The sequence below is a fragment of the Medicago sativa genome, chromosome 2 (assembly GCF_051527215.1).
Source record: "Medicago sativa cultivar Bolivia chromosome 2, Bolivia_mono, whole genome shotgun sequence".
Taxonomy (NCBI): Eukaryota; Viridiplantae; Streptophyta; class Magnoliopsida; order Fabales; family Fabaceae; genus Medicago; species Medicago sativa.
The window spans coordinates 68,707,004-68,724,040 of record NC_140750.1 but is presented as its reverse complement, the minus strand read 5'-3'; the positions used below and the strand labels follow the sequence as shown (position 1 = coordinate 68,724,040).

Genomic DNA, 17,037 nt, shown 5'->3' with positions numbered 1-17,037 from the left:
GAAAAGTTCTTCTTTTCATACTCAAGAAAGGGAATATGAAGTTGCATAAATTTGTTTGAACATATGAGAATAATCAATGTAACTTCCTTCACCCTAGTTCATTCACAATGACATATTTGGGGGAGGATGTTAATTAATTGTAAGAGTGGGAAAGAAAAGGTGCATGCTGCCAAGGCCAAAGTCAGTTAGATTCCACACTTCTATCTAGCCACACATAATTAGGAACTGTGTTATGCCCTATAACGACCACTCTAGCTGGATTTGTAAATAGCATAAATATTTGTGTTGAAAATTGACTCAAAATTTGATGATTGAAGTACTGGAAAAATCGTGGTACGTTTGGATGGAATCGTGGCACGATTTTGGGTGTTTCTGGGAGGCTGTCACTGAAAAATTGTGGCACGATAGAGGAGATAAGTTCAAGTATTGTTACCAACTCCATCATGGCACGATGGATGGCAACGTGGCACGATGCCTTGGTGCCATGTCACTATATAAGACTTCATTCTTCATGTTTTGTGTGTGGGTTAGAGAGAGAAACTTGGAAAATACAAATGAGGTAACTTTAGAGTTTAGTGTCTTTGTAGTGAGGTTCTTTTGGGTTGGAAAACATTGTAATCACCATTGGAAGGATAAAAAGCATCAAATAGTGTTTTCTCTTAGAATTCATTGAGAGTGTGGGTGACTTGAAAAATAGGTAGAAATTAGGTCTTGTTCTTTATAAGCTTTTAAGCTAATTTCTTGTAACCTCTTTGTATCACTTTCATCTTAGTGGATTGAAGAGTTGCTCTCTCCCCTAGATGTATGTTAGATTGAACCGAACTGGCTAAACAATATTGGTGTGTTTGTTTCCTTCTTTCACTGCTTATCTTGATTACTTTGATTATGCTTGTGGTTTCGCTCTACACAGATTTATGTCTATTTTGTTGTTGTTGCTTGAGGCCATTTTACTCATTGATTACTTCTTCCTGTGCTCCACACATCTTTGTTTCATTGGTGTGATTTTGTCCGAATCCACGACAATTTGAGTTCATGTATTGTAGACTTTGTAAGAATTAATCATCAATAATTTTGTGGATTTGGACAAACTCGCACAAATACAATGATATTGGAAGATATTATCAAGTGATTGAGAATGTAAACTATCATGTACTTATGCCAAAGTTAGATAGGAATTTCTTTGTACATTCGTTTTAGAACTAACTTCTTTTATTGTAATTTCTTTGTTTATTGTATTTAGAAAGTAAACTATCGTATACTTGGTCAAAATTAGCAATAAAATTGAAATTTAGTTGTTTATTCGTTTTTTTTTCTTTCTTTCAACAATGCATAAAAATTATTAATTAATTATTTGTTGTAAAGAAGACTTGCTTTATAGTTATATCGTTCAATTCGGTTAGTTTTATCAATTGTCTTTAAAGGTGCATCGACATTTCAAGTTTTAAACCCTAATTAAGATGATACAATCCATGCATGCATGGTAAATACGACAGAGTTATATGAAATTTGATATTCCCTCAAAATGTCTCATTTAGTGGATGGTTTTCCCTATTGTCCAAGAATTTACTTTCTCGAGCATCTTAGAGAGAATTCAAGCCATTTGTCATGACTATGAGATCGATCATGAAGATTATTATAATTATTATAAAATATTATTATTCAACAATCCTTGCAGCTAGAGTGTAGGTCCCAATAAGGAATCATTTTCAAGATTAGGTTTTAGCTACAAGACACCTAAATTTGACTAGAAATGTATGCAAGCTGCATTGGGAGAGAGAAACTAAGTAAAGACAAATATTCGAAGATTAAACAAATCAATTTGGATTAGAAAGATTACACAAGGAAGAAGAAATCGATTCTCGTGTGGATTTACAAGAAAAAAGAGAATTCTCTTTTTCAAAAGAGAAAATAAGAGAATTCTATTGCTCTACGTACCGACTTATACAAAAATATTTCTTATTTGTCATTTTCTTTGCATGGGAGTTGACATGTTGTTTAATTTAGGAACACTTGCAGAGTACCAAAGAATCTTTTTCAGAATTATGGGTTTAATTTATTATTATATCATGATTAATAATATCTTTTGCCCGTTGGCAAAGGACTACTACGTAACACCATATAATTTTTTTTAATTGAATTTGTTTACATAATTTACATTCAATTTGCATGGTGGTCTTCCAGACATTTTATGCATAGGGACACTTTTTTTTTTTTTTTTTAATTTAGTAGTGAAGTCATTTTCTTCCTCCTTTTCAACTAATTTTAATATTTTTTTTGAATTTCATACTACACATATCAGCAAATTTCATAAAATACAGTCACAAAAATATAACTACATAGCAAGTAAGTATCACAATTTTGCAATTTTGACCCTCCACTTATTTTGAGCGATTTTGGCAACTTACATTTTTCTTTTTGTGATTTGATAGCTGCCCTCTCAATTTTACTTCAAAGTTATGCCCAGGTGCCATTATTTATTGATGTGGCATTCAACTCTCATTGTGTAACTTTCTATAAAAATAATATCTAAAAACACCCAAAAAAATGGAAACCCTAATTAGAGATTTGATTCGCATTCAATTGTACGAGTTGCTTTATGGCTTTTTTTCTAATTAATTTTAAACAAAAGCCACCCAAGCTGAGAAAGTTGGGTGTCACATCAATAAATAATCTTATGAGAGTACAAAATTCGGAGAAAATTGGGAGGGAACTACTAAATCACAAAGGTAGAAAATATAAGATGTCAAAATTGCATTAAAAAAATAGTGTTTTTTTTAAAGGAAAAAATAGTGTTAAAATGGCACAATCACAATATTTAGCAGATCAAATGTGCAATAAACCTGATAAAATATTCCATATGTAATTAGATGATTAAATATACTTTTTTTTTTATGAAATGATTGCATAAAATAGAATTATATGAACAATGTTTCTCTTATTCAGTCAAACTATTTATAATTAAAGACCTTTACCGTACTATATATAGGCTATTCGTTCCCATTTTTCTGTCAAGCAGAAGAAGGAAAAAAAAAGAATTGGTTTTCATTCTAAAATTCCGTTTGTTTACTCACATTTTAATATTCCTTAAACATAGACTTCTAGAAAATTAACCAGGGTCCTTTTCTCTATCAATATAAAATACAATAAGGTGCTTTCATACTATTCAATATCAAATCATAAAAACTATTACAAGAATTTTGTGAAATTTCAACGGAAAGGAAATTTCATCATCTTATTTATTCAATCGGTAGATTATATATGTAAGCAAATATATAACTTAGGACTTAAGAATATATTAAAAACAATAACCAAATGGGAGTTGAGTCTAGTGAAAGACACTATTCTCCTACAACGTGGTGATTCAAAGTTCAAATAAAGTGTGCTCGAATATGATTATTTTTAGTGGAGAGAACTTGTTATAAATAAAGAAAAATGAAATAAATATTATATTTGAACGAGTTCTCTCTGGTGCAAATAATAGATGGGTTTAGGTAGCTCAACTGGTTTGAGCTAAGAGATTTAAGAGTTGAGAAGTTAAAAATTTAGGGTTTATGTCTTGACAAGGAGAAAACTAACATCATAATTAACCTACTAACATTTATCATTAAGAAAAAAAACCACTAGCCCAAATAATTAAAAACCACTAGGGTCAAATATTCCTCTATACAACATGAAGAGACTTAATCAAAGATGTATACACCAAGTAAGTATAAACAAGAAAAATATTCGAATTAATAGACCTTGTGGAGACTTGATCCCTTCCCTCTATATTAGAATTTTGTAAAGGGTTAAATATGTTTTTGGTCCCTATAAATATGTCAACTTTTCGTTTTAGTCCCTCTAAAATTTTCCTTCAACTTTTAGTCCCTCTAAAATTTTCAATCTTCACTTTTAGTCCCTCTTTTAAATTAAACTCATATGTAGAATTCATATTATTTAATAAAATTTTCCAGAAAATTCAAAATATTATAAGAATCATTCCAAAAAAAATTCAGAATTTTTTAACAAAACATGAATTTAATATGAATTTTTATATTTTTTACGGTTAAAAATTCATATTTAATTAGTGTTTTGTTAAAAAATTCTAATTTTTTTTTTATGATTTTTTTTTAGAATATTTTACACATTTCTGCACAATTTCATTAAAAAATACAAAAATTAAATTAAAAATAGGGACCAAAAGTAGTGATTGAAAATTTTATAGGGACTAAAAGTTGAAGGAAAATTTTAGAGGGACTAAAACGAAAAGTTGACATATTTATAGGAACCAAAAACATATTTAACCTAATGAGTTCTCTCTAGCTAATTAATATTTTTTGCAATCTTTCCACGTTCTCGATCAAGTATATCAGATTACACAGTCTCAAGAATTTTGGCTGTTACTAATCTTTGAGATTGGAATTTTGATTAAATAATTATGCAAAAGATTCTATAGGTCTTATCAAGGTCCAAATGCTATCTATCTCGCGTGGGTGAGTTTGCATATATAATGCCTACCTTTGCGGCGATTCTTTCGCCAATGCAAATAGAAAACCTTCAATGAAAATGGAGAATAATGTCATGCTGTGTAGTTGTACTATAGCCTTCATAATTTTCATCACATGCCCATGTTTTGCGGAGAGTTTTTTAGAGTTAAAACTTTGCAAAGCATTTTGGCTACTAGCTGATTTGCCAAGGGAAACAAACTCGTGGTAGATTGTGTTTTTTTAATCGGGTATCTTTGCGTGTATCGGTAGAGATCAACCCCTCGAGTTGGATGGGACCATAATGGATGACAGTTCTCACATTGTTGTATTTTCAAAGCTGGATTCAAACTAGGAACAACCTGGTTAAACTAAAATACGTCTTTTACAATCTCTTTCAAGTGCTATTGGGGTTCTAGATGGTAGGTTGTGTTATTTGTTGAAGTTTAAAGTGTAATTTTTGTCAAAATTACAATAATACTATAATTTTTTACTCATGGATATGCCAACCGAGTTGGAAAACGAATTTCTTGAAGTGACCTACACAAGACATTGTCACGTCGACATTGACAGCAATTTAAGGAAATCATATCATTAAATGTAGTCACGTGTGTTGGTGTCGGATATTGGCACATGTCAAACACGTTTTCGATTAGAAGTGCAGTCATAATATTATAGATATAGACCGTTCGATCTTGATCGGATTCGGACCACAATACATGGAAACATTGACAGAATTGTGAGGTTTGCCCTTTTGCATGTAACATGGTACATTTTTTATTAGTAGTTAGAATCTCAAGAAATTCTGTCATCTTGAGGAAATAATGATATTTTAATTGATGTATAGTAATTTTTAATGAGGAGGACAAAAATTTACCTGGAACAGTCCAAAGTTTTACAGTTTCGGTTGGATATAAAACTTCAGATCTACACAGGTTTCATGTTACTTTATCCGACATTGGTGATTTTGATACATTTCTTGGAAGTTTACTTTTAGTCAATGCTATTTACATTTTGTTTTGATTGTTCACACCATATTTACTTTTTGTTTTATCTGTTCATAGCCTTTTAACTTTTACTTGCATCTTCAATTCTTTTTTAATTCTACTTTGGAACAATTGGGTGTAGGCTATTACTACCTCCGTTCCTTTTTAATTGTCACATTTTGACATTTTACACAAATCAAGACAATCAATAAATGTTGCTACTTTTGATACAATAATTTCTATTTTTACTATAATAACTTTATTTATTTAATATCTTATTACATATATTTCTCTCTCCACAATAATAAATAAGGGTAATACTCCCTCCGTTCCTTTATAATTGTCACTTTTACATAAAAAATTTGTTTCTAATTAACTGTCGTTTTCAAAGTCCAATGTATCATTAAATGTGGCTTTACCTATATTACCCTTAAATATTTATTGTAGAGAGAGAAATATATGAATGAAGTATTAAATGATTAAGGTTATTATAGGAAAAGGATAAATTGTTGTATCAAAAGTAGTAAAAGTATTTGTTGTCTTGGTTTGTGTAAAAAGTCAAAATGTGACAATTAAAAAGAAAATAAGGGTAATATTAGTAAAAGAACATTTAATGTTGCATTGAACTATGTAAAGTGACACTTAAATAGGAACAAAAAAATTCTTCAAAAGTGACACTTAAAAAGGAACGGAGGGAGTAACATATATGTTTCCTTGCAATAGAAACAAAAAATTTCCAATCTGAAATTCCTTACATTAATGCAATCAACAGCTTCATATTGTCTGATCTTGATCCGACGGTTGAACTTAGTAAATTGAATTTTAAAGAAAATATAAAATAAAATAAAAAAACTTGTTTGAATTTTGAGCTTAAACTACTAATGTGTGAACATAGAGGATCCCCTACTGCAAAACAAATATAGATTCTTTAACAATGATATGATGGCATTAGCATACCAATAAAAAAAAATGTACACAAAATAGATTAGAAACAAAAATCAAAACTACAAAAAAATAATTTATTTTATTTCGTTTTACTTAGATGAATTCCACATGTATCCTCCTACTAGAAGTAATCATGTTCGAGGCCAATGCGGAAATTGGAGGGTAAGACCTCTTTCTATGAGATTTATTTTTTCACGAGATCAAATCAAATACTCCCTCCGTCTCACAATAATTGTCTCTTTACCATTTTTTCTTTTTCTCAAAATAATTGTCACTTTAGAATACCAATGCAGCATTTATTATTTTTTTCCATTATTATACCCTTATTTATTGAATTTCATCCAACTTAACTACTCCATTAACTACAATTAATAAGGGTGTTTTAGTAAATGATACTAATTTTACCATCAAAATTAACACAATTAATCATTTCCTTAATACCCGTGCATAAACCTTAAACGACTATTATTTAGAGACGGAGGGAGTATCTCACTAAAGAATATCTATGTACACGTTCTATCTACTTGCGAACAGAAAATGTTATCACTTTCCAATATAGTGTAGCACAAGTGGTAGATGCTTAGTTCCTTTACCAATTTGGTTTAATGTTTAATTGTTGATCGGTACGTATGAAAAAATATTTGTTGAGAAAGGATAACCCCTTAAATGGATCACATTTAAAAAATACATTTGTTTTAAAACAAAAATGCTATCACTTGGCCAACCTCATATTTAGTTTCATTGTATTTACTTGGTTGGATAAAAAAAAAGTATAAAAAATATTAATTTTGGTTACTTTTTATCATTGTAGCGAAAAGTGTGTTAATTTGAATAAACAAATCACTTGATAATCAAATAAGATCGTGTTTAATGGACTATACCAAGTGGATGTTTGAATAAACAAATCACTTTATAATCAATTTGATCTGCATGTTTTTCAACTTTAATAGATTTTCTCCCTTTACGCTACCTCCATGAATATGACCTTTGCTCTCTCAATTTGTGGCAACTTTGGAATTTGGATGGTGCAAACAACCATTCTTTAAGGAGTGATATCATCTTCAAATAACTTCCAATTAAAGCTGGTGAACCACTTTTTCCACCCCAAAAATTCACTTTGGTAGTATACTTACAAAAAAAAAAAAAACATAGTTTTTTGTCGTCCAAAACTCTCAAACAAAAATGTAGTTTTTTAGATATGCAGAGGATGAAGGAAGAAGTTCTCTAAAATAGATCCGAGTCAGATGAGCCTAAAAAATGATTCCATGATGTGGCATTGAAGGCGATTGCTCTTTAGGCCCCCATGTAGCTCAAAACAGGCAAAATAGCATATTGGAAGATAGCTTCCGATAGGCTGTTTTCAGAAGAAGAAAAATGGAGTAAAAAAAACACTATCGAAAGATATCTTCCGCTAGAAACTGAAGGGACTTCCGAGCAACACAGGGGCATATAGAGCAACTATCGCCATCGGAATCCATGTCTCAATCTTATGGATTTCGTGGGTGGTTTGCTTCACAGCGTGAACACAAATACAAGTATAGAGAAGAAACAAAAATGATATTATGATATAGTTTCTTATTCTCAACAATAAGCAAACAAAATTTAATAACCCAACTCATAATGATTGAGGTCTACTTTAAAGAAAAATCCCAGAAACTACTCTAAATGGATTGATTAATCTGAGATCAATGACTTAAAGAGAGATATTGCAATAGGCATTGTTATGTACAACCCAAATGCTAATAATAGCTAACATGACCAAAAGAATAAAAATTATTGCATTGGCTTTTTGATGACTTCTTCCACAATTCTCTTTTTTGGTTGTAACCTAATTATAAGAAGCCAAATTCTTATCAAAATGTAATATATAGAAAAACTAGAAAATTCTTAATATTTTTTAATAACTGGACCCTTGTATAGCCCTCTCCTTATTGCAAACTCATCAGAAGGTTGAAATTCTTCCAACCAGGTCACATCAGAAAAAGTAACTCCATCCAGTTCAAGATTGCCTGCAATTCAATTTTAATGTTTGCAATAATAATATTAGATCCTATTTGGTTCAAGATTACCTATAAAAAAAATATCCTAATTATTGAATATGTAACAAACGGACTCAAATAAAGTCAAACTGTTATCATAAGCTATCTTGGAGAGCTTGGAAATAAGTTGAAAACAACTTATGAATGTCATAAGCTGTATCCATAAGCTCTCTCAAACAATCTCACAAGTGCATACATCAGTATATAAGCTTAAATAAGTAAATCAAACAGGCCCTTAATATAGTTGTGTAAAGTAGAACACAACATTCACAAGTGAAACAATCAAACACTTGTGCAAAAGATAAAAATCAGATTACCTGGAAGATCGTCCCTTTGGGATTGCTGGAAGTAACTGCAATGTCTATCATGTTCTGAAGAATAAGGTGGAGATAATATGTCAAAGATTGCACAAGGAGTTACGGCCTTAAAACAATGTATGTTTCCTCCAACGGTAGGATAAAGAACAGTTGTTGAAGTTGGTGCTGTCATATCTTTATCTTTGACAAGCTTTGCAGCTCTAGCTGTCATTGTCAATAACAAAACCAATAAACCAAGATTAATAACCATAATCAACTCCTAAATGAGGAAGAAAAAAGAGAGATAAGAAGTTGAACGAGGACAAAAATAAGACAGCATATAGATGTAGCACCAAAACTTTAGATTGAAGGTGTGTCTGGTGTCCAACATGTGTTGGTGTCGAACACCAAACACGACACCGACACAAGTCACTTCTATTTTTTTTGAAATATTATCAGTGTACATGTCAGTGTTTCATATAGCATTTACAAAAGGAGAACTGTCATAAAAGAAAAAGATGACAAGCAAGTATTCTATTCTATGAGGTAATAAAAATTATCATCAGAGGTAAACAACTAAATAAATTTCAAAACAAAATAAATACAAAAGATTGATAAATAACAAACCCATTTTAGCCTCATTATATAGGCTTTTATGCACATTATAATTATGCCTAGGAAGCTATGAAGCACGGATACCTACACGGACACCGGACACGACACGGACACGCCGACACAACTAATAATTTGAAAAAATCACATAATTCACACGACACGTGTCCGACACCGGGACACGCCTAATCCGAGGAGTGTCCGCGCTTCATAGCTAGGAAGGAACAAAAGTAATGGTATATTAGGTTGAATAAGGATAGTTGTTACATGATCCGTTGGTTGGGTTAGTTTTTAGTTGAAATTATAGTAATGAATAGAGGTAGCCTTAGAGGGAAAAGGCACTCTCAGAATTCTGATGTAAATTGAATTGAACTCTCGGTTGTAAGGGATTTGCCCTTAAAAGGTTTTTTTTTCCTTGATCAAAGCCGTTGAAAGTTTATGACTCAGAATAATGACAGTTCATATTTCTTTTTTATTTCTTGCTGAACTAATTCCCTGTTTTTCTTTCTCCTATATTTCCCAAGGATCCCATCTCAAGAGTCTAAACAATTGGTCCAACCTATCTGTGTATAGCCAATTCCATTTTGTCATCAGAGTTATGGAGGCTAGGGCAGAGTTTATGGTGGCTTCTGTTGAGTTCTCGAAAAAAGTAGAGTAACCACATCGCCTAACTCGCTCAACTTTGTGAGAGCATTGCAATAGCCGATAGCAGCATCAAGCAGTTATTATCCAGATGAAAGCATAAGCAAAGGTTAGATTGGCATGATATTGATAGGTCAAGTATCTAGCAAAGATGTAAGATGAAAAAATTCCAACTGAACAGCAAAAACTGGTTCTTGACTCTGTCGAAGGTCGAGGGTAGAATGGTGATTCAGTGTATTCTTTGTGGTGGACAAAAATGGTAGAAATTCCTGCGTTTGAGGGTGTCTACACATTGGGGTGGGATGGCAAGAGCTTGGAAGTTATTTGAGGTGCAACAAGTTCAGGATGCAAGGTCCAGATGGAGTTTTGGAGGATGAAGACTATGAACTAATCATGGTCAATTTCAGGGAGATGTTTGGATTCTATTTTTTCAACTTCAGGGTGATGTCAATTAGGAGGGTTAGCGACCATGTGGAGGGAAGTGTGTATGAGTTGTTTGCAACTCTCCAGAAGCATCCATGGTGGAGGAATGCAGACTTGAAATCTTGGTGGCTCAAGCCACTTGAATCAAATAAGATTGACTTCTTAGATATTTCATAGGGGTCAGAAACCAGAGGTTAAATGCAGTATTTGTATGCATGACCCAAAGGACGTTGACCAAAAACAGAGAAGGTTAAATGCAGTATTTCCGGGGGAGGCTTGGTGGCAAAAACAGAAAGTTGGTAAGCACTGGCACCCTCCTCCTTAACCAAAAGTCAGTCACAAGGGGCAGGTTGAAGAGTGGATAGAGAAGTAGCAATACTACTGCCACAAGGATTCTCTAACTTACAAATTTCTACCTCTCTCTATCTCTCTATTTGTTATCTCCCTTATCATTCTCTCTACACTATAAACATCATTCTATCTCCTATTTTATTATCTAGGTAGAATAAGGATGGCTGTTGGTCGACAAGTTGGTTATTTAGTTGACAATGGTGTACTCAATAGAGGTAGCCATAGGGAAAAAGCACTCATGAGATTCTTGGTGTAAAATTGATCTCTCAGTTGTCATGGATTTTCCCTCGTAAGGTTGCAATAAACCTTGAGGCTCAAACTAATAATTTGGATTTATTCTTCTTGCTTTCTCGCTGTGCCAATTCTCTGATTTCTTTCTTTCTCATACATTTTCCTAAGCTCCTACCTCAGGAATCTAGAACTGCAAATGAGTAAGCTGGACAGCTGTGTTTGGGGTGAAGTTGGGAAGAATTAGTTTCTCCTAAGCATGTCTACTGACAAACTATTTAAACCTAAATTCTTTTTAATGGTTTGGCAAATAATTTTTCTTGATCTCTCCTTGGCAACAAAAATGATTCTAGCAAAAGGGAACATCCAAACAAAAATCAAAGATACTCTAAATAATACAATAAGAAAGCTCTAACACCTATATAATAACCATATCTAGTGCTAGTAATACTTTACTAGCACAAGCCCAGCACCGTAAAACTGCAGTCTGCAAACCTATAAGAGCAAGATTCCTAATATAATAATGCTAATTAACTCATAGTACAAGCCCAGCACCGTAAAACTCATAATATTTTAGGGTTTTATGAGTTTATTAGGAACTTAAACGTAATTATGATAGAATTTAATTCCTATAAGATAAATGTGAAATATAAAAGTTCTAGTCAAATTCTAATATCCCATTTAAAGGCCTGCTATATCTAAAACAAAATATAACTCATTTAATATTCTCACTTTTGGATATTATACAAAGGAGTATCCTAGCTTATTGGTAATCTACTACGTCAATAGCTAGCTTCCTTTCTTATTCCTGATCACTTATATCCTGTGTCAATTGGTAAGGTTGATTAATGTAATCGAAATAGCTAGGATAAAGAGTGAAGAATTGGATTAACCATGATGTATTTTTCAGTATTTGTAATACATGCTTTGAATTTAAAAGAGATTTGGATTTAAATTATTTATCATTAAACGTGATTCATTATAAGATATAATGGCATCATTTAATCCTGATAGGAACCCTAAATTAAAGAAAATAAGAAATTGTATTATTGATTGAAAAGTACGTGTATTATAAAAATGAAAAATCCTTGTAACCCCAAATCACAGCTCTTTTGAGAAGAGATAATTCTCTCTCTCCCAAACCTCCTAGGTTCTAACTGAAAATGGTTATCAACGCCCTTCCCTTATCATACCCTCTCCCTATATCTATGGTTCCCACCCTAACAAACTGACCAGATCAACAAATCTATCCAGCTCATTTGTTGGGCATAGGCCCAAATCGGGTATCTAAGAGATCCATGTTGCTGACACCACCTAGCAGAAAAATCTTTTGTTGTTGTATGCTTTTAAGCAACAACAAGAACTTAGTGTGTGTGTGGGTAGAATATGGAAAGCAATCATAATTCCGCAGGCATTTCTGAAAAATATAGTCTAGCGGATGAAACCTTTGTATAGTGAAATTTCTCCAATCCATGATATCTACCTTAACGATAACAGTATGGGCAATCAAGTTCGCATAGAGGAGAATCAAGGAATCATTATTAACAAGGTATTGACTTTATTGGGATAGGAGACAAGGTGAGCCATACAGTTGGTCAAACTTATTCCATCAAGCCTATGGTGGCCCATTTTTAGATCTGTTCTACTCAAACCCGTTTAATAATCAATTAGTCCAATTCAAGATAATCAAAACATCCTTTGAAGATCTATTTAAAACCTACAGGATAAGTTTTGTTTCCGAGTGGATAAGAACTAATCAGGAGAAAGGGGGTGCTGAGTTGTATTTTACTTTTTATTTTTGATGATTAAAATGGAATTTCCTTAGAGAATATTTTTTGGGATTTTAGCAGGTTACGATACTTTGTAGGTAATTTAATGCGATTAAAATAGAATTAGGAAATTTAATGCTTTGAATTAGGAAATTTCTACAATAATGTTTACTTTTTTGATCAATTTCTTATATACCTCGAAAGGACCCGGATATAAGTAGAACGAGAAACCAATTAAATTTTCCCGATTAGCATACAAAGGATTTTTTTCCTAACTTTATTGTAGAAAAGAACCTGACACAATAGCAATGTAGTTCTAACATATACATATTGAGACCAATCCCAGCCTAAAAATGCACAATTACCCCAATCTAAAGTTGGATAGCATGTTATTAGGCTAACCCATTAATATAGTGATCACTAAAGTTGGGTACATAAGTAAATAAGACAACGTCAGTCAAACCTATTGCAAAGTTTATATGTAAATGACCTAAAGTTGGGGCTACACTAGCATATCGATAAAACCTAGAGCCCGCCTCTTGATCGCAAAAATTTAGGCGAAGTTTGACGATAAAAGAACTAAATCATATAATAAAAACCTTAAAATCATGCCTGTGACGTGGATGTTCCAGTCTTTCATGTTTAGCTAATTAGCTTTAACTTTTAAAAGGAGAAAAGCCATTCTTTAAGGCTTTTACCAAAGAGCAAGAATCCAACAATTAACTAAGACTTATTCATTTTAACTCCCCTGACATCTAAGGCTATCAATGGCGGATTATGGTGGGTCAGCCAAAAATCCACCATATAAACATGGTGCTGCAGCCTATGGCGGATATAATAGGTGTTGCAACCTATGGCAGCTGGCACAAAATCCACCATTATATAACGCCATGGCGGAAATTTGACAACACTGATGAGATCATGCACTAACATCCATAAAAAGGCAAGTATCATCCATTGACGTTTAAATACAGCTCCTTGATTTTTGTTTTTAGTTAGATGTTAGCATAAACTGTTTTGGAGAGTGATTATAATAAAGCATGAGACACCGTGTTCAACACTTGATGCATTCTGACTCAGATAAAGAGGACTAAACTGGATAAAGCATCATAAAAGTATGAAAAATCTGTAAAAAATGCAAACCTTCAGTTGGATCAGCTGGGCCAGGGAAATCGATCCAGTCGTAGGATTTAACATGCACTGTTCCGTATATGAGCTTGCTTAGGACTGTCATTCCAGGATGATTGTGGAGAGGAATGACAGATGAGGGAGGCATGCAAAAAATTCCAATCTGATAAAGATAAAAATAAAAATAAATACCAAACAAAAATAAATACTAAACTTCAGCAGTTGTTCCCAGCATGGTTTTAGTATGCGGTCCACAACCGCAATTCCAGCCGTGGTATAAAGAGTTTTAAGGTCTCTACGACAGCATGACAACCACAATTTAAAACCATGGTTCCCAGAATAAAAAAAATAAAAAAGAGAATTTATGAAAACAGCTGACAATGAATAAAAATGATGTGGAGTTTTGAAAGTTGATCCTTACAGAGAAGCTGTCACATTCATGTAAATGTAAGTATTTGATCGGCGGTGGTTGATGGTTCCCGTTGGATTCAGGCATTTGACCGTTCCAAGTGCGAACCACTTGTGCCTCTTGTTCAAGACCTACATCTGATGGCTTCATTTTCTCTGGAACAATATGTTAAAGGTTATTACAGAAATCTCGGTTGGACGTAAAACGAGCAATTAATATGTATCAAAATGTTGTAGATAGCAAACGATTTGATTTGTGACAGAACTTGCAATTCATCTTAAATTTTAAACAGAAAATGGTGACCCTTATTTCACTCTAGAAAAGAATAGAATTAGATTGTATGGAATTTCGGAGACAAAATTGTGATTTGCTCAATTCTTAAGAGTAGAACCAAGCTTAATGACAAAAATTTCATTACTGAGCCTTGAAATTTAACCTTCAGCCTTTAATTTATTCAACAAGACAAAACCCTAAAAGATGAGAAAAACCAAAGGCTTGATGTTTTCCAGATATAATATAGAACAATGAGACAGTTTTTCGGATTTGTACCACACCTCATGAAACAATCCTATTGGTTACAAAACAAACTAGATTGGACAAACATTAAGCAAACAATACTCGGTCAATGAGATCACAAGGAATAAGTCGATATGCACTTTAAACACGTGATTATCGAAATCAAATGTTTAAAACACTCGAAAAACAAAACTACAGCATTGAAGATAAAAATATGCATGTATAACTAAACGACAAAAATAATTTATCCAAAAAAAACGACAAAAAATAATTAAGTAAAACAATTAATATACCTAACTTCTCGCAAACTTTTGAAATGGCTTCTTCCGACACGGGTCCATTAGGTGAAAAAGATGACTTGCATAGTCTATACAGTCTCTGTACATAATATGGCATCTTGTAAACGAGTGATAAACTTATCTACTCAGAAAAATGCCGCAGATTCAGAACACCGATAACACCTTGTAAGCAGCTTATCAATTGCGATCGGGACTGGATATACAATTGGATAACAACAGTATTTTAGTCTCAGAATCAAACCAACGGTAATGAATCTGAATACTTGATGTTGTTCCCTCACAGCTAATTTAATTATGGGCCTATTAAACAAGAAAAAAGCGATAACAAAGCCAAAAAATAAATGAGTCTCACTTCACACATTGATATCACAATTCACAAGTCTATAATAACAAATCAATACATGATCAAATTTGTTTCTCTAAATACATCAAGAAACCAAAACACTACAAAACACTGAGATTCAATTACATTTTGCCCTATAGTTTCTCTAAATACACATCACAAAAACCAAAACAAACAAAAAGAAAATCAAATTTTACATACAAATCAGCAAACCCTACAAGTTTTTCACAACCAAAAACCAAATCCCTTCATTATTTTTTCACATCCACTAAACAAAACATACCCTACAAAATCTAACAAAAGTCACAAAACATCATTAGTTTTCACAAAAAAACAAAACAACCATAGAATATAATCATTAACCAAAACACTGTTAAAACATGAAAATATTCATAAAAACAACGATAACCTTAAAAAAATCAAAAATTGAGATTGACCCACTTAAAGTTTTGAGCTGAAAAGCCTTGCAAACACATAGAAATAAAAAATTTAAGAAAAATAAATAATGGGCTATGAGATTCCAAACAAAAAAATACATAAAAAAAATGATCAAAAAGGGTTGAAAAAATGGATGCGAAGAGAGAAAAAAAAAAGTACCTGTGAAACCCATTACTGAGAAGGGGAAGAAGGGTAGATGAAGATTGAAGAATTTGAAGTAAGTAAGGGATCGAAAGAAGGTAATAAAAACGAATGAATAGTAAGGAGAAAGAGTAGAAGAAGGTGAAATACATTAAAGATTATGGGCCCATATAGTATACAAAATCTTTAACACGTCATCATAAAGTTTTTAATTTTTTTTTATTTGGTTCTTAAATAATTTATTTACCTTTTTCTCTAAAGTTTATGTGATTTGTAACCAAAAAAATGTTTATGTGATTTCATAAGATTTTTTCATCTAAGAAGTTTTTTTTTTTAACTACAGCTGTATCTTTTTTTTTTTTTGAAAGAGAGCTGTATCTTAGTTAGCTTAACTTTTGATCACTTTTTTGTTTTTCTTGTTAGCTGTATCTTAACAAGTGTTTATTTTATTTTAGTTTAGTTCAAATAATGAAATTGAATACATTAAGGGAAAAATATATTATGTTTGATTCTACTTGCATGATTTTGAAAGTGATGTGAATACATCGATTAACGGGTTGGATTCTCTAGTTCGACTTACTTTAAATGGTCTTCTATATATGTTTTTCGTTTTCTATTGTTCTTGTGCTTCCATCTGTTTTAATGCGGTATGATTCCCTTTGCTATATATGTTATTATCTTTCTATTTTTCTCATGTTTCCATCTAGTTTAACGTGATATCTTATAATCCTTAACTTTTTAGGTGTAGTAGTATAAAGTCATATATTTGTTTTATGGTTCTATCTTCTATATATGTTGTTCTCTTTCTATTTTTCTCGTGTTTCCATCTATTTAAACGTGGTAAATTTTATTACCCTAACTTTTTTGGTGTAATTGTCTAAAGTCATATATTTGTTGTATGGTTCCATCTTCTATATATGTGATTCTTTTTCTATTTTTCTCATGTTATCCATTTAAAGCGGTATCTTTTATTGTCCTTGACTTTTTTGGTGTAGTTGCCTAAAGTCGT

At 32.2% G+C, this 17,037-nt stretch overlaps 1 protein-coding gene across 1 annotated transcript; it reads right to left on the bottom strand.

Moving 5' to 3' along the window:
- Window positions 1-8,051: 8,051 nt before the first annotated feature.
- On the bottom strand, window positions 8,052-16,171 carry LOC146950078 (plant cysteine oxidase 4-like). The gene is made up of 6 exons (XM_085746038.1): window positions 16,047-16,171; window positions 15,101-15,299; window positions 14,304-14,446; window positions 13,898-14,045; window positions 8,751-8,954; window positions 8,052-8,403 (listed from the first exon to the last, which is right to left on the bottom strand). Exons 2-6 carry the CDS (start codon window positions 15,201-15,203, stop codon window positions 8,282-8,284), a joined length of 720 nt encoding a protein of 239 aa, XP_085602164.1. The 5' UTR covers window positions 15,204-15,299; window positions 16,047-16,171; the 3' UTR covers window positions 8,052-8,281.
- Between the last annotated feature and the right edge of the window lie 866 nt (window positions 16,172-17,037).